Source organism: Strix uralensis, chromosome 19 (assembly GCF_047716275.1).
Source record: "Strix uralensis isolate ZFMK-TIS-50842 chromosome 19, bStrUra1, whole genome shotgun sequence".
In the NCBI taxonomy this organism is placed as follows: domain Eukaryota; kingdom Metazoa; phylum Chordata; class Aves; order Strigiformes; family Strigidae; genus Strix; species Strix uralensis.
In genome coordinates, this window is record NC_133990.1 from 15,898,420 (window position 1) to 15,918,168 (window position 19,749).

At 63.8% G+C, this 19,749-nt stretch overlaps 2 protein-coding genes across 3 annotated transcripts in view; both read left to right on the top strand.

Annotated features, from left to right (window-relative positions):
- The window catches only part of NPLOC4 (NPL4 homolog, ubiquitin recognition factor), a 28,827-nt gene extending 21,236 nt beyond the window's left edge, over positions 1-7,591 (top strand). The window contains exons 13-17 of the mRNA XM_074889634.1: positions 2,959-3,030; positions 4,786-4,881; positions 5,850-5,966; positions 6,926-7,028; positions 7,386-7,591. Of these exons, the coding sequence (XP_074745735.1) occupies positions 2,959-3,030; positions 4,786-4,881; positions 5,850-5,966; positions 6,926-7,028; positions 7,386-7,543 (546 nt within the window). The 3' untranslated portion in view covers positions 7,544-7,591. The remainder of the gene's footprint in view (positions 1-2,958; positions 3,031-4,785; positions 4,882-5,849; positions 5,967-6,925; positions 7,029-7,385) is intronic.
- A 2,907-nt stretch (positions 7,592-10,498) lies between these two features.
- On the top strand, positions 10,499-19,728 carry FAAP100 (FA core complex associated protein 100). Of its 2 annotated transcripts, none has more exons than XR_012631555.1 (10): positions 10,499-10,552; positions 11,078-11,268; positions 12,158-12,276; positions 12,593-13,557; positions 14,632-14,782; positions 15,487-16,277; positions 16,655-16,802; positions 17,892-18,008; positions 18,667-18,753; positions 18,858-18,943. XR_012631555.1 is itself a non-coding variant. In XM_074889205.1 (10 exons), the coding sequence occupies exons 2-10, from the start codon at positions 11,104-11,106 to the stop codon at positions 18,981-18,983; spliced, it is 2,658 nt and encodes an 885-aa protein (XP_074745306.1). In that variant the 5' UTR covers positions 10,499-10,552; positions 11,078-11,103; the 3' UTR covers positions 18,984-19,728. The 2 variants fall into 2 exon arrangements, 1 of the variants encoding a protein (XP_074745306.1); XM_074889205.1 differs by having other exon boundaries at positions 16,655-16,791; positions 18,858-19,728.
- The last annotated feature ends 21 nt before the right edge of the window (positions 19,729-19,749 follow it).

Consider the following 19,749-nt stretch of genomic DNA (forward strand, 5'->3'; position numbering starts at 1 on the left):
CTTCTCATCTGTTACGGGTGGTCCCGTCTGGCCCCGGCAGAGCCCTGAGCCGGGGCGACTGCTCTGATGGGAGCTGACCGGGACCTCCGAGCCGGGCCGTCCCCAGCGGGACACGTGTTCCTTCCACCTGTTGGCTTTGAAATCCTCTTCCCAGGGAAAACACAACAGCCGGGCTGCGTGGAGACTTCTGCGGAGAGTTTTCACTAACGGGGAAGGACTTCCCCTGGCTGGCCTCCTACCGAGGCTTCGTGTTGGACTGGAAAAGCCGCCTTAGCCTTAAATGTCCCAGCTGCTCTGGGGAGGAGGATGCTCGATTAGCTCACGAGGAGTCTCCTGAGAAGGGTTTCAACTCTCGCTGACCTATCGCTCGCTCTTAGAAAAGTCGCTTCGTTTCTGTGTGTCAGCCGCTCTATCTGTGCAGGACTGCCTGGTAAAGCTCTGCGAGATCAGCAGAGGGAAGAGCAAAGCTGGGCTTTATTAACACACAGCAAGGACAGAGAGCTGCCCGGCTCCACAGTACCTCCGCCAGAGAGAGCCCCTGCGGAAAACCAACGCCCGGGGATGCCAACGCTGACCAGCCCTGGGACGCAGGACCCGTCTGGCTGATGCCCGCCCGGGCTCCTCGCTCGGCGTCTCCCCTCACCCTGGATCGAAAATCCCGAGGCCGCCCCGAAGCCTCTCCCCCGCGGGCGCACCCCTCCTTTGCCCCGTTTGACCCCGTCCGTTTGCAGCTTCTGCCTCCGACCGGCGCTTTGCCGGGCTCTCATCGCCGCGCCTGATGCAATCTCCACTTTGCTCCTGTCTTCGGGATGATTCATTGTCCAGATCCTCCAGGCCTTGCTGCTTGATTTTTGTCCAGGAGCCAAATACTTGTGCCTTCGTTAACCCCTTCCTGGCCTCCCTTTGGAGTAGTTGCCGCTGGGCGTTCACAGCTTTGGGGGCCTGGGGCTCCCGAGCTGCTGCAATAACGTGTCGAGAAGCGCTGCTGGGGCCCCCGCGACTGCTGAGTTCAGGATGAAGATGTCTTTCACCCAGCCTGACGTTTGTTAAGGCCTTTAAAGCGTAATTGCCTAATAAAATGGTGCGTGGGGGTTGGAGAAGAGTGCCAGCATCGGGGGGGGCTTTTCTGTCTGGGGTCAGGACGTGTCCTCGACGCAGGGGGAGCGAGGTTCCAGCGTGGTAGTAACAGTCTAGTGCCTGTCTCGAAGGCCTCGGCAGCGTGACATTAAAAAGAAGGCATTTAACATGGAAATCCCCAGAGGCGGAGATTAAAGCGAACAGGTGCTGGAAAAATGTTTCTGCATATTAGAACTTAATTAGATTTGAAAATGAATTCCAGATGGGCTAATTATGTGTGAGTTGTTGCAGGTTCTTTCTTGCAGGGGCAGGATTGTGTTTGGGAAGCTGATTCGGTCTGATTGGATTTGATTCCTGACTCTTGCGGTATCGCCGAGATCTAGAAGCAGGTTAGCTTTCGGGTGCTGTGATCTCCCTGCAAGGGCTCCGCGTCTCCTCCTGCTCCTGTCAGAGCCAGAGAGATCTGAGGCCACGAGCCACCAGGCTTGTTGCTGAAATAACCACAGGGCCAACAACCTGTCATGTTCAAGGAGAAAAGATCCTTATCAAAATTGCTTTTAAAAGGAGCTTCAAAGACTGGAAGGTAGATTTTTTTTTTTTTTTAAGGGTTTTTTTTTTTTGACAAAGGGAACCGTTCCTAGGGATAGAGGATGCTTGGGGAGGGGGCTCTTGCCTGGAGGGGAGCAGCGTGCCAGAGCCTGCTCGGCCACGTCCGTCTGGGTGTACTGGGAGAGCAGAGCGTGAGAGCGGGGTGCTGGCTGCCGCGCCGCATATTTGTGCTGTGTAAATACGAGCGGAACCAAGAAATGCTGATAGCGGGGGAGTGGCGTACGCCGGGGGAAAACACGGCTCGGGAGAGGAGGGTGTCAGCCCTAGGCGGCTCGTCCTGGTGCACGGAGCTGGCTCGGCTTGAGGAACGCTGCTCAGAACCCCGCGGGGGACCCGCTGGAGGGGGGGGGGGGGTGTCAAGGCCTCTTGCCGAGGTCCCCCAAAGCCACATCGAGGTGTCGGGGTGACGGCTCTGCCAGCCTGCGGCAGCTCTGGGTCTGCCTCCAGCCTCTGGGACTTCTGAGAGCTCAGTAAATGTAAACTTTAATGTAAGGTCCCTGATTGGAAATTAGGGGCATATGATTTATATGGGGCTCAATGAATGATTTATAACATGTTAAGTGATGATTTAGGTAGAAAATACAACCCCCTCTTACAGAATCTTTAATGAAAAGTGTCAGTTCTCATGAATTTATTTCTGAAGCTGTGTTTGAACTCGGCATGTTTGACATAAATCACATCTAATTGTCATTTTATGATTAATGAACGTATGCTGGCCGTTTTTCTCCATAATTAAACTTTATGTTCAATTCATCTGGCAAAGCAAAACAAGTTTATGCATTGTGATATGCTGCTCTTCAGGTCCGTGTATGAGAAAGTGCCTGGATTTCCAATTCCCGGGCGAGAATTGGGTGAGACTCGTGGCCGGTTTTGCAGAAAGTCGGGTTTGCCTTGGCTGAGAAAGCAGCTGTGGCGCTGTCCCTCCCTCCTGAGACCGTACTGCTTCTTAAACAGCACTTACGCTCCTTAAATAGCACCAGGCACCTCTGCCGTGGCGATGACGGAGGTAAAGGTGGTTTGTGACCACACACTCCCTCGGCTCACGAGGAAACAGAGGTCCTGGCTCGTGGAGTGAGAAAAATCTCTAGCCCCGAGGAGCTGCGGGGAGTTGGGCAGCACCCAGCCACGTACCGGCAGGTTCGTCTCTACACCCTCAGTGATCTGCCAGAGCGAAGGATCCCCAGGCTCCTGCGCGGGCGTCTCCGGGGCAGGATCTCTCAGGCTTCACCCCCACTTCCATGCTGAGGAATAATAAGACTCTTCTTCTTTCAGGATATAGACAAGTTTGGCAACGAGATCACACAGCTGGCCCGCCCGCTCCCGGTCGAGTACCTAATCATAGATGTAAGTATTCGCTGCACTTGTTTGCTTTCAGCAGGAGACAGTCAGGGCGGAGTGAAGTTCTTTAACCCACCTCTAAAATTCCCACGGAAGGCGATTCACAAGACAGATTTTCCTTCTTTCTCCTTTCCCCTCGGCGTTTCTAGCACCGAGGTGCCGGGGGCGGTGCGCTCTGGGGCAGTTGCGGTGCTGCTGGGGATCGGGGTGGTGCCGGGAGCGCACTTCCCCCCGGCGAGGGCACTGCCTGGTGTCATCCCTGCTCCGAAGTGGCCCGTAGCCACGCAGCCGGGGAAGCAGCCAGCCCCACAGATCCGTGGGCCGGGCACTACCTCACAGGGAGCTAATTAGAAAGCTCCAGTTGTCTGTCTCTTAGCAGCAATTAAGAATCCATCTCCTTTTAGTGACTCAGCAGACATTGGTTGGACAGAAATGCCTTTTCTTGGGGGAGGGAGTTCACAGCTTGGCTGGAGCAGGGCTGCTGCCTGCCCGTGAGCAAACGCTGCCAGGCGCTGGGGCACAGCTCTGCCCTTCGGCTTGAACGGAAACTGTTACGGCGTGGAAGGCAGGAAAGGAAATAATTTGGATGACAGATGATATTGCTGGAGTGAAGAGGTGGTGCCAGGAACGATTAAATCCACCCAGAGCAACTGCTCTGGTCCAGCTGCCCCTGGCACAGGCAGCGTCCCGCGGGCGCGGGGAAGTTGGCAGCCCCGAGGCTTCCCCTGGCTGGTCCTTCCTCCCCGCTGATGATCTGCTGGGTGTATCACTTCTCAGAGCAGCCCTCGCGCTGGCGCTGGGACATGCGACTCGCCCAGAGAAACGTCGTGTTGGGAACAACGGGCCCATTGTGCGGAGCCCTCAGATGCCCCGTGCCAGTCGGCAGCGCTGGAGCGTATTTATTACTCGAGTAGTAAAGGCATCTGCTTCTGGGCTACCTGGGGTGTAATTAAGATGAAAGCAGATTGAGGGAACAGGCATTTAGGAGCAGTCTGGAAAGCTGCATTTCTGAAGCATCTTGTTTTGTCTCTTTCTTTAAAAAAAAAAAAAAAACACAACAAAACAAACAACACAGGCATTATTCCAGTTAAAACCGTCCTGGCAGGTATTTCTGCATCTCTGCTTACAAAGGGCCTCGCCGCCGGGGCCCAGCAGTCGGTAAATGACACCAAAACTTTAAAGTCCCCAGAATCAGGACTGGTTTAACCGTTAGGAGCTGGCCCAAACGCTTGTTCTGAGCTCAGTAACATGGGCGCAATGTTGTGTTACCCCGTTCCCCGTCCCCTTGGCGCAGGGAGGAGGCAGGGCTGCACCTCAGAGCACGGGCTGACCGTTCAGGGAAGCGCAAAGGTGGGTTTTTTGGCACCCGTTCTAGCCCTGAATGGAGCAGCACGGTCCACTGGCTACCCCACGGCCAGACGCGGGGACAGGGCTCTTCTCTGTCACCCCTTGGCGTTAAGGTGACACCCCTGGCACGGGGCAGGTCCCGGTGACCTTTGCAGAGAGGGATGGTCTCCACGGCATCACGCTGTGCTTGTCAGGGCCCAGCTCGGGACATCTCCCTCCCGTTTCATTAGGAAACGACTGGCAGGAGCTAAGGGGTGTGCTGGTTGGAGTATCGCTCGTTAAAAGCCATCAGCAGGTCCCGGCAGTCACTGAGCTCTGTCGCGGAGCCGTGGCTGCTCTCAGCAGCTTTGCTTCCCGCATCCCACTTCCCTCTCCTGCTGGCAGCTCTCTGATCGTCCTTTCTTGGATTTTTAGATTACTACAACTTTCCCTAAGGATCCAGTCTACACTTTTTCTATTTCTCAAAATCCATTCCCCATCGAGAACCGCGATGTGCTGGGAGAAACTCAGGTAAGGAGTGATTCCTCACAGAGCTGCGGTTTAATACAGACGACCCGTCTCTCTTGCACTGACCCGTATCTGCCAAGGGACGGCTGCAGTTGTGCCCTTAAATCACCCCTTGGCCGTTCAGCCCGGCGCTTGCCAAACCCTCTCCTGCGCGGAGCAGCGTCTGCATGCCGATGAGGCGGCTGGACGCCGACGGGCAGCGGGGCTGGCGCCTCTCAGACACCACCCGAGAGGTTGGGGGGGGGCCTCCAGCCCCACGCTGACAGCGCAGCACCCGCGGACGGGAGCGGGACAAGGGTCTGTCGCTCCAGTTCTGAGAGCGTTGACTTCTCTTCCTGGACAGATTTTTTAAAACGCAGAGACCGTTTCCTGCAAGAGGCCCGTAGCGTTGAGCAGAGGCAGCTGCTGGACAGCTCGAGGCACTGGCCGGGTGTTGCCAGCACGTAGAAGCCTCGAGTTGCTTTAAAGCAGCAACAGCTCATTTCTCTAAGGAGGCCAAAGATGTCAGAGGCTCCTCCCGAGCAGTCGCTGCCCGTTGCGGCTCTGCCAGCAGAGTGGGACAGGTCAGCTGTTCAGCAGCAGCTTTGGCCCTCGTTTTTGAGGAGGCCCTGGGTTCAAGAGCGGAGGATGGGGAAGAAGGGGCTGCTTTGGCCTCATCTGCCTCTTTTCCTCGGGGACTGGGCTTTGAGCTGAGCTGCCTGGTCTCTGCTCAGCGCCTCTCGGGTCTGGGGTTGTTCAGGTGCTCGGGTGGGGGAGCTAGTGGGGACCCAAAGAGACTTTTCTCTGGAAGTTGTTAGCTGCAACTCGGCCAGTCAGGCTGGGATCTGACTTCGGGAGGGTCTCCGCAGGTCGCAGCTGATGCCCAAAAGAGACAGGAACGTTACAGTGGCTGTTAGTGGATTGGAATAGGAAAATAAAGTCATCACGTGGGGGAGAAGTGACTTCTCTTTGTTACTTTCCCCTCTCTCTAGGACTTCCACAGCTTGGCCACATACCTGTCCCAAAATACTTCCTCCATTTTCCTAGACATCATTTCCGATTTCCATCTGCTCCTCTTCCTGGTCACGAACGAGGTGATGCCTCTGCGGGTACGTAACGGGGAGGAAAGCGTCGCGTCCGCGTCGCCGTCCCCAGGGCCCTGAGCTCCTCCCGCTGTGTGGAGGGGACAACCCAGCCTGCCACCCCCGAGCACGTCCCCAGCTGGGTCAACGCTGCTTCTTCCAGGCTGAGCGGTTGGTAGAAGGTTTAAAAAGTGAAACCAAAGCCCCCAATTAGACCCAGAGCTCTCAACACGCCGCTCAGAGCAGCGAGGGGGTGGTGGTTGTTAGCACGGTCGCAGACCGGACAGAGCCAATTTGGCTGCGGCTCAGAGAGCTGGAAACGTTTTTAAAAATATCTCAGCATCAGAAATTCCTGTTGTAACGATAACGAGATCAGAGCCCCCAAATCTCGGCGAGGCCAACGACTTCCTGGCCGTGCAGTTCTGCCTCTCTTGGCTGGGCAGCGGGGGCTTGGCAGCCACCCAGGCCCCCAGTTCCCATCTGCACCGCCGCGACACGCCAGCGCAAAGGGCCATGTGTTTGCCAGAGGCTTCGAGGGCGCCCGCGACGGCGCATGTGCGGGGCAGCCGGGCTGACCCTGGGCAGCTGGAGATCAGGCCGGGGCTGCCTGCGGGGCCACTGAGCTCCGGCACGGTGGGTTTGTACCCCCCGAGAGTCAGGCTGAGCCCCCAGCGCTGGTCAGCTGCAGCTGGGTTAAGAGATAACCCCCCGGTTAGGGGATAACCCCCTCCGTGCAGAGGTTTGGGGTTTAGGGGTGTGTCTGAATGCTGGGGGGAGCAGAAGGGGTGAACTGCATCTGGATTCCTGTCCGTGAACCTCACCGGGGGAACCCAGAGGGGCTTTAGGAAAGGGGCAGCAGCTCAGACTCACAGTTTTGTCTCGCTGTGGCTGGTGGAGGAGGGCAGGAGGCACTTCCCTGGGCACACAGCTCCGGCCTGGGTGCCAGAGGAGCGTCCAGCACTGATTCTCCCTCTCATGGCTTCCAGGACAGCATCAGCTTGTTGCTGGAAGCTGTGAGGACCAAGAATGAGGAGCTTGCACAGACCTGGAAAAAATCAGAGCAATGGGCCACCATCGAGCAGCTCTGCAGTAAGAGAGAGGGGAGGTCTCTCTGGGAGGGGGTCCCTTGGGGAGGGGTCCCTTGTCCCTCGGGCTGGTGCTGCACAGGGCCGCTCTCAAGCCACCGTGGAGGTTCAGGTGGGAGGAAAACTGTTCCCGAGTGGGGCTGTGCTTTGTGGCTGCAGCTGTGGGGTGCTGAGATCTGTGGGTGCTGAGCCTCCCCGGGGTGCTGGCCTTGGGGGTGAGGGCAGCATCTTGGGCAGGGAGACTCCTGCCTGTGTTGGGACAAGAAACTTGCTCTGGGTTTAGGCAGGGGCCCTGCCTGTTCCCAGCGCTTCCCCCCACCTCTCCCCACCCCGGCTCTGACTGGGCTCTTTTCTCTCGCAGGCACAGTCGGGGTCCAGATCTCAGGACTACAGGAGTACGGGGCCATGGGCGGCTCGACGCACGCCGTCTCGGCGGCCATGTGGGACTGCAAGCACTGCACCTTCATGAACCACCCGGGCACGGACCACTGCGAGATGTGCAACCTGCCCCGGACCTAACCCCGCCGGCGCGTCGCCAGACTCCAATACAGAGCAAACGCTCAAGCAGCAGGAGTGGTGCTTGTCCCTTCCCCGTCCTCCCATCCGCTTCCCCCCCCACCCCTCAAAGCCCCCCCCCCCGGGGTGCAGAGCTGGGCAGGGGGTGGCTCCAGCCCTCCCCAGTTACTCCTCGCTCCCTTTCAGGGGCAGCCCTGTAGTCGCAGCAGGAGCCAGGTGCCCCGGCTTTAGCGTAACGCTGGCCCCCAGCCCAGGAAACCAACGCTGGGCTGTCCCCCCCGCCCCCCTCCCAGCCTGCTGGGGGCTCGGGGGGGGCGGGGCCTGTGGCCACCCAGGGTTCCCTCCTTGCCCGCTTGCCAGCCCAAAGCAGCCTCGCAGCGTAGGGGAGGCTTTGGCATCCCCCCCCCAGCAGCTTTGCTCCCCTTTCCCTGCCCGCCCAGGTCGCTGGGTTCCCGGGTACCGACAGCTTCCACGGTGAACGGGCCCGTTACCAGCGCTGGGCCAACCAGCAGCTCTGCCAGGCTGGGCCCCGTGTGCTGGCACCGCTCCCGCAGCAGGACGGGCAACGCCCCCCCTCCCCAGCTCCTTGGCACCAGGCGAGGGGTGGGCATGTGCCAGCTCTTGGCTTGGCACCGAGCCGCGCTCGCTCCCTCTCGCGCGCCGGGGCTGGCGTGTGCGCGGCTGCTGGCTGGGCACAACCTGGGGGGTGCTGCGGGAGGGGTTGTCCCCCCTCCGTGCCCCCAACGCTGAGGGCCGTGTCACCCTGCAGAGAGCGATTTGGCTCCTTGGGCAGCAGCTCGGCCCCTTTTCGGAGCGAGGCCACATGGGGGGAACCGTGGAACTCCGCTGCGGTGTGCCGGGGCTCGGCGAGGAGCCGGCCCCCGCAGCTGGCACCTTCCCCCCCACCCCCTGCCCGCGTCCTCCCCGGTGCAGGGCCGGAGGGGAGGGGTCGGGCCGCACTCTTGCTGCTCGCTCTCCCCTTTGAACCCTGGCTGGGGGCTGCCCCATGCCAGGCTGCCCCGTGCCAGGCGCTTCTGGGGCTGGGGAGGGGGCAGGCGGGTGCTGCCGGTGCCCCGGGGGCTCAGCTCTCCACTCACAGGGCCCCTGCCCCGGCCTGGAGCCCCCCTGCCCCTGTGCTGCAGGTTCAGGCCTCCATTAAATCCCCGGGGCACCGGTTCCAGCCCGGCTCCGTGCCCTCCTCATAGGAGGGAGGTGGGAGGCCCCGTCCTGCGCCAGGACAGCGTTGTCTCTGCCATTTCCAGCAGGACAGGGACCCCGGCACCCCCCTGCTCGGGCTCCGGAGTTAGCGGAGCAGCCATCCGGCCCTGGCGCAGGGCTCGCGGGCTGCGGTTTGCTTTTCCCCTCGGTTTGTTGGTGTTTGGGGTTGCAGCGGTGTGCGGTGCCTGGACTGGACTGACCCGGGTGCAGGGTCTGCGAGTAACGTTGAATAAAAGCACCCTGAAACGAGGAGCCAGCGCCCACGTCTCCTGCGCTCTGTACGCGTCCCGGGGGAGGGGGCTGGGACATTCCGTTCTCCCAGCGGGACTGGGGCGGGGGGGGGGGACGGGACACACGCTGCACCCCAGCACCGGGCACTCGACGCCCTGGCCCCTGCCCGCGGCTCTGCGGCGGCCGCGCGGTCTGTTTGCAATCAGCGCCAGAGCCGCGTGCGGCCGGGCCCCGCGCCAGCCCAGCGCCTTCAAAAGGGACGGCAGGAACCGCCGCCGAGCCAGAGCCGGGGGAGCCGAGCCCGGCGAGCGGCTGCCTCGTCCCGGCGCGGGTACGAGGGGGGGAGAAAAGGCTCCGACAGCACCGAGTCCCACGTGCCCAGCCCGGCCCTCGGGGACACGACACCCCGCGGCCACCACCCAGGCTGGGGGTCCCCGTCCCCGCGGCTCCCCCGCGGCCTTTCTCACCGCCTTCTCCCCTTGGCAGCGCCATGTCGCGTCTTCTCCCGCTCCTGCTCCTCGCGGCTCTGGGCTCTGCCGCCAAGTCGAAGCGGCGGCTGGCGGCGTGGGACAAGGGAGCAGACGGTAACTCCCCCCCCCGCCGCCGCGCGGGACTGTACAGGCAGGGTCACAGCATCCCTGCCTGACGGCAGGCAGCTGCCCGCACGCGTGTGGGGCTGGTGCGGGGTGCCAGGGTGGGGGTCCTGCCCCGGCCAGCCTGTCCCCTCCGGTCCCCGCAGCCCAGACGGCCCCGGGGAAGGGCTGCGCCAACCTGACGCTGGTCTTGGACAACTGGAAGTTCGCCATCACCTCCCAGATGAGGAACCTGCTGCTCTTCGACCACCAGACCGTGCTGCCCGACTACGGGAGGTGAGGCGGCCGCGGGGATGGAGAGGCCGGGCCCGTTGTTGGGGGGTGGGGGGGTGCCTGCGCCCTCACCCCTCTCCCCCACGCAGGATCCGGTCGCTGTCGGGGGCTCTGGACGATCTGTACCGGGATTTCAGCGCCCTGAAGGAGCAGCTGGGGCGGCTGTCGGCACGCTTCGCCGAGGTGGAGGCCTTCGTGGACCAGCTGAGCCGGGCCCGCGGCCCCGGAGCCCCCCCGCGCCGCCGGGGGCTCCCCCAGCCCGCCCGCAGGCCCCCCGACCCCCCCCAGTAGCCACCCCAGCAGCAGCTTGAGAAGCCTCAGCCAAGCTGGGGAATGGGGGGTCCATCCCAGCGGCCGGGTCGTGCCCCCCCCTCACGGGACACAGGGTGGGGGGGAGGCGGCCATGGGGCAGGGTCAGGCCTCTGCCCCCGGGGGGCCCAACCCGGCCCCCCCCTCGCCTTTAATAAAGCCGCTGCCGCCAGTATCGCCTCGCTCCTCTCTGCGCCCCCGCCACGGCGGGTCCCAGCACCCCCGGGAGGAGCTTTACCCCGCCCCCCCCCAATCCGTCCCGGTACCGACCCCGGGGGGTGCCGGCCTAGGCCCGCCCATCGCGGCTTTACGGCCTGTCGCAAACTCCCCGCCCATTGCGGCGGCCGCCGCGCAGCCGTAAAGCGGAGCCGCCCGCGCCCCCCGCCCGGTACCCGCAGCCCCACCGGGAGGCAACGGGGGGCTTGGGGGAGGGGGGGGGCGAGGGTGAGGTGTGGGACGGGGGTCAGCGAGGCTGTGAGAGCGGGGCGGACGGAGCTGGGGGGGCGGGATGGGGGGCTGAGGGGGGAGTTTGGGGGGGTCAGCCTGGGGGGGCTGGGCCTGTGGGGTGGGGCTGGGGGCTGAGGTGGGGAATGGGGGGTTGGGGGGCTGGGGTTGATGTTTGCGGGGGATGGGGGGGCGGCTGGGGGTCTAGGCTAGCAGTATGGGGGGGCATGGGGCTGGCCCTGCAGTCTGGGGGGCTGTGGGGCTCAGGCAGGGGTGAAGAGGGGGGGCTGTGTCACACCGCGCCTGGGGCTGTCAGTGCCCTGGAGATGGGGGGAGAGGGGCCCGGGCTCAACCTGCACCCGGCGTGCTCGCAGAGGGGTCCCGTCCCCTTCCCCCTCGGTGGTCTTTGATGCGGGGGTGCCCTCCTCCCCCCCCCCCCCAGCGCTGACCCCCGTCCCCGCACCCCCAGGCTGGCACCGCGCCCTCCCCGGCACCATGGCGCACGTGGGCCACAGGGTGGATTACCTGGCCGGCTTCTGCTGCCCGGTGGGGGGGCTGGTGGCGGGCAAGCCCCGGGTGCTGTGCCACGAGAACGAGATCTACCTCTCCAACGGCAGCGAGTTCGTCTACGTCTACGACCAGGAGGGAAAGGTGCTGAAGGTGAGCGGCCTGGCGGGGCGGGGGCCTTCACCCCGCATCCCCCGGGCTGGGAGGGTGCTCTGGGGCTGGTGGCCACTAGGGCTGGTGGCCCGGGACAGGGTGATGGTGTCAGGGACATCAGTCTCGCAGTCTGGGGCCAAACTCCTTCCTGGGGTCCCTCCATCGGGGTCCCCCCATCCACAAACAAACTTCACGAGCAGCTCCAGACCCCCTTAACCAGCTCCAAGGCCCCCTCTGGGAGCAGGGGGGGTGCTGCCGTCTGGCCCCTCTCCTCAACTTGCGAGACAAACATTTAATTAAACTAGAAAAGGTTTTTTCCCTCCCTGAGCGAAGTGACGTCCCTTTGATTTCTCACCTACAAAGGGTTTCGCTATTGTCTTTGCTGTGACTAACAGCAGTCGTCGTGTTGAGTTATACACGGCTTCTTTTTTTAATTTGTTCTTATTATCATTTCTAAGAAAGCCATCGCTGTAATATCAGGATTTGCCTCCTACACTGCGCTCCTTCTCAGGAAAGTAGAGCACGTACCGGCTTTCTGATCGCTGTTTGCCTTCCCCTCGGGGAGCGTGAGTGACGGGCTGCCTCCCTCCCCGCAGCCCTTCTCCCGACCCCCTGCCGCTCTTCGCCGAGGGCGCCTGCCCCCCGCCTAGGAAAGCCCAGCTGGGTCCTGCCCAGATTTATTCCTGGAGACTCCTTAGAATCTGCGTTTGCAGGAAATAACCCCTTTAATTCACAGTTGGGGTTGCCCAGCGAGTGGTTTATTTCTTTACCCCGCGCAGGCGAGCAGGGCTCTGCCTGCCCTGGCAGCGTGGGCCCCGAGGCTCCCTCGCCCTGCAGCCCTGTCCCCGCCGTCCCTCTGGGTGACATTTCTTTCTGCTTTTCCACGCAGGCCGTGTACCGCTGCCCCGACCAGGTGTGGCACGTGGAGCTGCTGCCCCAGCCCCGGCAGCTCTACATCCTCTGTGCCCTGAGCGGCATTTACTGCGTCTCCCTGGACCAGCAGAGCAGGTGAGCCGGTTGCCACCCCCGGGGTGCACAAGCCAGCCCTGTGCCGTTCGCCCTGGAGCCCTGGGGCTGCTTCTCACGGGCCGGGGTGACGTGTTGGGGTTTCCACCGCTGCCCTCTCCCTGCCCGTCCTCGCGCAGGCACGGGGAGCGTTCGGCGGGCGGAAGCTCTGGCTCTCTCCGGGTCGCTGCTCTCGCAGCAGATGCTAAAAGCTGTGCTGCGGGGAGCTTCTTTCTGAGGGCCAGGGTGAGAGGCAGCCAAGGGAAGTGCTGGCTTCGCCCCACGGCTTGGCTGAGAGCTCTTCCCTCTTTGCTTGAAGGTTAATGGAGCAGACGGATGGCGACGGCCAAGAAAGCAATTGCCCTTCCGGCGTCTTCCCTGTGGACTCGGACGCCTGCATCTTCCCAGACTCCAGCCTGTGCATGTTCACTCTGCTCAACAACTTTGTCATCACCTTGTCCCAGGCTCACGGCAAATGGTGGATGAAACTGCACGAGCTTCCCCACCCCGAGCAGGAGAATCCCCCATACCGGCAGGTCAGCGAGGTGGGCTTCTGCCCCGGCCCCCCGCCAGGGGATGAGGGGGACGCTCCCCCCTCCCGCTTCCTGCCCGTCCTGTGCTGCGCGTCCTCCCCAGGCACCGTGGGATCCGGGGAGGGGCTGTGGTGCTCGGGGGGCTTCGTGCTGGAAGAGCCCCTCTTCAGCCTGCTCTTCGGGATCGACGCTGCCATGCTGGAGTCTCCAATGATCCTCTGCGGCTTCCCGGATGGACAGCTCTGCTCCGTGCCGCTGAAGGCCCTCAGCTCTTCGCCGGCTGTCGACGGCTGCCATGACGTTTCAAACCAAGACCCCCCCGTGAAGATCCTTCATCATTTGGAAGAACCCATCGTCTTCATCGGGGCCTTGAGAACGGAGCGGAGGGCAGCGGACGATGCCGAGGATGACCAGCTCTTCGGAGACGCTGGCTGTGACTGCGTGGTGGCCGTGGGCCACTACGGGAAGATGGTGGCCGTCAAGGCAGATCAGAGGGAGGAGGCGACGGTGCCGGAGCTCAGGGAATACTACTTACGTGGGCCCATTCTCTGCGCCGCCTGCGGCAGCGGCAGCCGGATGTATTACAGCACGCACTCGGACATCTCCGCCGTCGACCTGGACTGGGTCGGCGATTCCTCCGACCCCGAGGACGCGGAGAGCTGCGCTGGCGTCCTGCCTCCCGTCCTGTCTCCGGCCAGTTTAAGTATCTGTAGCGTTGTGGCTCTTTCCTTGTCTTCTCGGGCGTCAGAAGGTACTGCCGGCAGCGGGGCGTGCGCTGGGTCTTGGGGTGGAGCGGGGCAGGATAGCTGCCTATTCCGGCCCGTACGTCTCCACCCCTCCTTACGGTCCAGATTGGGCTCCATCCTCCATCCGTTCTTGTTGACTCCCCTCGTTTTTGTAAGTCGTTTCTGTCGAGCATGCCGACTCGGGCTGAACGCGAGGCGTGCTGGCAGCTCCGGCTCTTCCCCGCCCGTCCCGCGGTTCCTCTCCGCTCAGCGGCAGCGCAGGAGGCGGCTGGTTCCCCCCCGGGATGCTCGCACCGGGGGGAGGACAGCCGGCGGGGAGCCCCGAGCGACCGGGGATGAGACTCACCCCCAAAAAGGGGAGGTTTTGGGTCTGGACTGGGGACTTCCGCGCAGCCGCTCGGAGCCTGCACGCGCTGCGCTCGCAGCCCCGCAACTAATTACGTGTGTCCCCGCCGCAGCCAGCGCTCGCCCTCCGGAGCGGAGGAATGGAGCAGAGTGCCAAGACAGGGTGGAGGGGGGTGTGTGGAAAAGCATTTTGTAGCCGTAGCTGAGCCCATTGCACGGGGCTGGAACAGGCAGGCGAGCGAGGAGATGCTCCTGGGGCACCCAGCAGAGCAGGCAGCCCTGCCTGCACCCGGCCCCGCTCGCTGCATGCGTCTCGCTGCCAGGGACCCTGCATGGCACCCCCAGGGCACTGCAGCCCCCTGCCTCGGTGCCTCCCCCAGCTGCTCCTGGCCTTGGCTTGGGGGTGGCCAGCTCCGGGAAGCATGGCTGGGGCGGCGGGGCTGTCAGGAGCCCGCGGGGACAGGCCAGGCATGAGGCGGGGGGGTGGCGGTGCCCTTCTCGGGGAGCTGCGCGCGAGGTGGACGTGCTGTCGTGGTCCGTGTCCTGTCTCCGTCGCACCCCTCCACAGACGGAGGCCATCCCGCTGTCCTGCGGCAGGCAGTGCCATCCTGTGCTCCCCCATCCCCCTGCATCCACCCGCCGCAGCCATCAGGGAAGCTCCAGCTGCCTTCCCAGCCCCCCCCCACCTCAACACCTCCCCTCGTTGCCTGACCTGCCCTCATCTCTGCCCGCAGGTGAATCAGAGCTGCTGGCCTTGTCCGCCAAAGGCCGCCTCATGACCTGCGGCTTATGCAGCCCCGAAGACCCTGACGTGGAGCTGACGCCTGCCGAGGCTGGCCGGAGGATTAAGGAGCTGCTGTCCGGGATAGGCAACACCTCGGAGAGGTACAGGCAGGGCTGCTCGGCCCTCGTGCTCTTCCTCTGCCAGCTTCACAGGCACCGAGCTGCGTTTCTCTGCATCCAGAGCACCCACCGCTCCAACATTGACCTTTCTGGAGTGTGGGAATCCCACCCCCCTGACCTCGATGGGATAAAGAGAATATTTATGGGCAGCCCCCACCCCTGCCTGTCCCCCTCCCCGGGGCGCAGCCAGCTCCGGCGCTGTGGGCGGGCTGGTGTTTACAGCCTCGGCGGCAGAAGGTGGGAGAGGCAGGGTGCCAGGCGCTCCCAGACGCCCCGGCGTGCTTGCCAAGGCAGCGGGAACAGGCAGGGCAGGCACGTGCCTGCGGCCGTCTGTCTGCACGTGGGGTGGGGGGAGTGTGGGGTGTGTGTCTCCCAAATCTCCTTTCGCAGGGGGATTCCCGGGGTCTGGGTGGCCGGAGCCGCTCCTTGGGGTCAGCTCAGCTGATGGGGGGTCACAGGCAGAGCAGCGTGGATGGATCCCGGCTCCGTGAAGGAGCTGGCGAGTTCCCGGGGCGGCTCAGGGCGCTGGGTTCCTGCCAGGGGCTGCTCGGCTCGGCTGCGGCGGCGGCCCAGTGCCCTTTGGGCAGCAGCCTTTGGCACCGGCCTCTGCCACGCTCCTGTGGCTGACCCAGCGTCCCGGCCGCCCTCCTTCCTGCTATTTCAGCACCAACGTGTTGTCCTTGCAGGGTTTCCTTCCTGAAGAAGGCGGTGGACCAGAAGAACCGAGCCCTGGCCAGCCTGAACCAGGTGATGAACGTGAGCGCGGCTTTGCTGTCCAGCCAAGAAGGCCAGAAGCCCATTGCTTGCACTGTCACTGCCAACTGGAGCTGCCTCCTGCTCCAAGATACCGTCACCATCTCCTGTCTGCTGGAGAACTGCAGCGAGTACAGCCTGGAGGAGGGCTGGACCCTCTGTGTCCAGCTCCTGGCCAGCCCCTGTGCCTTAGAGGAGGAATCTGTGGATTCGGCCACCACCTTCACCTTCCCCATCGACCAGCTCCTCCCTGGGAACAAGAGGGAGCTGACGCTGCCCCTCGGCTCTGCCGCGGACACCAAGCTGGACCTGCCTCTGACCATCTCCTGTGCCCTCTACTACAGTTTACGGGATATTTTGGGCAGTGGCTCCGACTCCTCCGAGGCCCTGGACGACCTCCTGCCCGACGACTCGCCCATCCTCTCCCCGGACAGAGAGGGGATCTGCCTGCCCCTCAGCGAATGCACCATTGACATGCTCCAGTGCCTCCGTTTTGAGAGCAGCCCCCCCGGGCCGGATGCTTCCCCGCCGACAGCTGCCCCCCCTGCCCCCCCAGACCCTGTGGAGACCTTTCTCAAAGTCTCCCGGGAGCAGACTGAGCCCGAGGGGGTGAAAGCCGATGAGCTGCCGCCCGCCCCGGGAGAGGAAAACCTGCCCCCCTCGGCAGCGTCCATCAGGGTGTCCTCAGAGCTGCTGAAAAACGCGCTGAAAACCTCTGGCTCAGGTGGGTCCCGGGTGAAGGAGCATCCCGGGGGCTCCTGGGACATCTCCTTGGGTGGAGGCGTTTGCGTCCCGGCTTGTGGCCACCCCAGGAGAGGCCGGAGTGGCCCCGTCACAGCCCGTGCGTGCAGGCTGGGGGAGTCACCAGCCCCTTCCTTGGGCCCAGAGGGCTGCGTGACCCCGCGCAGGCACCTCAGCCCCTGGGCTGGCACCTGGACGCGATGGCAGTTGCGTGACCGAGCTCAGTTTGTCTCAGTGGGGAGAGAAATGGCCCCCGCCTCGGCCCTGACCTTGCATCGCTCCGGCCTGAGCCGCAGGGGAGGGCAATTCTGCGGCTGTAACAAATTCTGCCTTTTTTTTTCCCCCTCCTTTCGTCCCCAGATGTCCCGCTGAGCTGTGCCACGCTGCGCTGGCTGCTGGCTGAGAACGCCGGGGCCGAGGCGCTGAGCGGCGGGGAGGTGGCGTCGGTGCGCGGCGCGGCGCCGGACGGAGGCGAGGTGCAGCTGCTTGTCCGAGAGGCAAGGAATGGGTTAGCCCTGCAGAGAAACCCCCCGTCCCACGAAACCGGCTCCGTTCGCTCATGCCGGGGAGCTGGGTGATGTCTGGCCTTGCCGTGCTGACCCCAGGGGCCACCTGGGAGCCTTTTGGCTACTCTGCTGCGGGGCTGGGGCTTGTGTGCTGGGCTGGACGGGCTGTGCTGCTGGTCCCCCTTTCTCCCAACCCAGGACTTCCCAAAGGCTGCGGCCGCTTGCCTCCCTCTCCAGGCCCATCTGTGCCCCCCTCCCTTGCCAGATGCCCCCTCCCCTCCCAACATCCCTTCGCTGGCCTGCAGGATCTTTACGGGCCCCTTTGCCGCTGCTTTTCCACTGGAGCTGTGTGGCTACTGCTCCTGGCCAGCTCACCCAGCCCCGCTGAGACACGGTAGCCTCGGACACTCGCCTTGGCTGCAGGAAGAAAAGAGCTTTCCCTTCTGCTTTGCCTGGCTGCGCTTTGCCGGCTCCGCGAAGCAAGGGGAAAACGTGGCTAGATTCGGGGTGTAAATCTGATTTGCTGCGGCTCGTCCCCCTTTAATGTGAAAATCCCCCTCTGAGCACAAAGGAAAAAATACCAATTGCTGCCCAGCTCTCGCACCGCAGCGAGGGGCCCGGCTGCCTGCACGCGGGCAGGGACCTGGCGCAGGTTGGCTCACGCTTGAGAGCTCAAATCGTGCCGATGCGATTAGTGACGCTGTTAATTCTGCTCGGGGCTAAGCCTGCCGGGTTCAATCTGCTGGGGTGGCAGCCCGAGGCTCGTTGGGGAACGGGCTTCAGCTCTGGTGGCCACGGCTAAAGGAGCAGGCGAGGGCTCACCTGGGGGCCCGATGGCCGCTGGGGGCAAATGCCCCTCAGCGGGGCTGGACAAGGGCTCTGATGCGCCCAACTGGGCTAGCAGCGCCTCTGCTGTGCTTGCCCGTACCAGGCTGGCGAGGAAATGGGTTGTGGGGGGTTGTGCAGGGAGTAGGAATGGGGGACTAGAGCATTTTGGGGAGCCCTGTGCCCGTGGGGAGGGGTCGTGGGGCCACCCTGGCCCCCTCCCCGGCCCAGCGCTGGTGGCAGCGTGGCTCTGCTCGCTGTTGCAGGTGGCCATGAGTGACCTCAGCCCCGCGGGCCCCATCCAGGCCGTGGAGATCCTGATGGAGAGCCCGTCCCTGGCTGACGTGTGCAGGACGCACCACGCCGTCATCCGGCGCATCCAGGTACGCTCGGGGGGGGGCTGTGCCGCAGGCCCCCACAACCCCAAAACAAGCCAAAACCCCCCTGGGCTAAAGCCTCTGGGTGCTCCGGGAGGGTTTCTCTGGCACCACCGTGTGGCAAACAGCCCAGCCTCCAGCACAGCTGGGCCACCGGGCCACAGGCCCTTTGCAAGCTCCGGCCTTGGCTCTGGGCATTTGGGCCATGGAGCCCCGGGAGTTTTAGACTGGCTCTTAGGAAGGATTTCTTTGCAGAAGGGGCTGTTGGGCGTTGGAATGGGCTGCCCAGGGCAGGGGGGGAGTCCCCATCCCTGGAGGGGTTGAAGAGTCGGGTTGACCCAGCGCTGAGGGATCTGGTGGAGTTGGGAACGGTCAGGGTGAGGTGAATGGTTGGACTGGAGGAGCTTCAAGGGCTTTTCCAACCCAGATGATTCTGGGATTCTGTGAGGTACTTGTCATCTGCCCCGGGAACAGGACCCTGGTCCCTTTGGCAGCTACACGGTGCAGGGTGGGGAGCCAGCCTTCCCGGAGGTGCTTTGACACCAGCAAACGTGGTGCCTGGCTTGGGGAGAGGCCTGGCTCGCGGCCGGCGCCACAGTGGGGGGCTCCGCGGGGCTGGGGGGGGGGGGAGGCTCGTCCCGGCAGAGTTTTCCGCTCCCCACAGACGCTGGTGCTGGAACAAGCGGCGCAGGGCTCGGGGCCCCCCGACCTCCGCATGCAGTACCTGCGCCAGATCCAGGCCAACCACGAGGTGAGCCGCGAGCCCGTGGGGTGCTGGGCCCCCACAGAAAGGGGGGTTCACCCCACTGAGGACCCTCCCACACGCGCATCTCAAACTCCGTCTTTCTCACCCAGATGCTGCTGAAGGAAGCGCGGACCCTCCGCGACCGGCCGCCCCTCGGCGAGGAGGGAGCTGCCACGGCAGAGAAACTCCTCAACATCTACCGGCAGCTGCGCAACCCCAGCCTCGTCCTCCTGTGAGCAAGGAACGGGGTGGGGGGGCGGCCAGTGCGCCCCGGGGGCCCCGAGCCCCGCTGGCCGGGGTGGGTGCCCACTGGGCTAGCGGCGAGGAGAGAGGACTCCCCCCCATCCCCCCCCCACCCCAGTTTCAACCCTGCTGCGGGAGGAGCGGGCCCAGCGGCGAGGGCAGGGAGGCCGCGGTGGTGGTCTGGCTTGAGGAGGGGACAGGGGAGGGGACACGTGTGTGTGTGCGTGTGTGTGTGTTTTGTGGTTGTGTTGTCGGCAGCACCGGAGGGTCCGGCGGCAGAGCGGGGGCTTCTGGGCTGGCCCGGCTCGGCCCTGCCGCTCCCCCACTCACACACCCCACCCCCCACCCCCCCTTCCCAAGCCCGGCCATGCCGGCGGGCAGCCCCCCACCCTCGGGGGCCGTTGCTGTCTTGTGGATCGTTCTAGCCGTGGTAGTTTAGTGCCGGCCACGCCGTGCCGGCTGCGGGCTGTGCCCCCCCCTGCCCCCCCCCCGTGCCGCCTTGCCTTTCAGGATCAGGACAAACAGGGTGCTGTGCCAGGGTGCCCAGCGGGCGCCCGCCCCGGGGGAGCCCCATTTTCTGCTGGGCAGGGGAGGGGGTTTTTCCGCTCCCCCCCCCATTGTTTCTATAAATGATCTTGTATTTCTGTGGCGGTGCAGCGTGGTTTGGCCCAGCCCTTCCCTGCACCGCTCCGGTCTCTGTAAATCTGTCGTCTGCCATGAAAAGGATCGTGCCGCTCAGCGAGTGCCCGTCTCTTCTTC

Excerpts from the sequence above, each read along its gene's own strand:
- FAAP100 (XM_074889205.1), top strand. The coding sequence starts at position 11,104 with ATGGCGCACGTGGGCCACAGGGTGGATTACCTGGCCGGCTTCTGCTGC. Across the intron at positions 11,269-12,157 it reads AGGAGGGAAAGGTGCTGAAG|GCCGTGTACCGCTGCCCCGA; the intron begins GTGAGCGGCCTG and ends TTTTCCACGCAG. Across the intron at positions 18,754-18,857 it reads AGATCCAGGCCAACCACGAG|ATGCTGCTGAAGGAAGCGCG; the intron begins GTGAGCCGCGAG and ends TTTCTCACCCAG.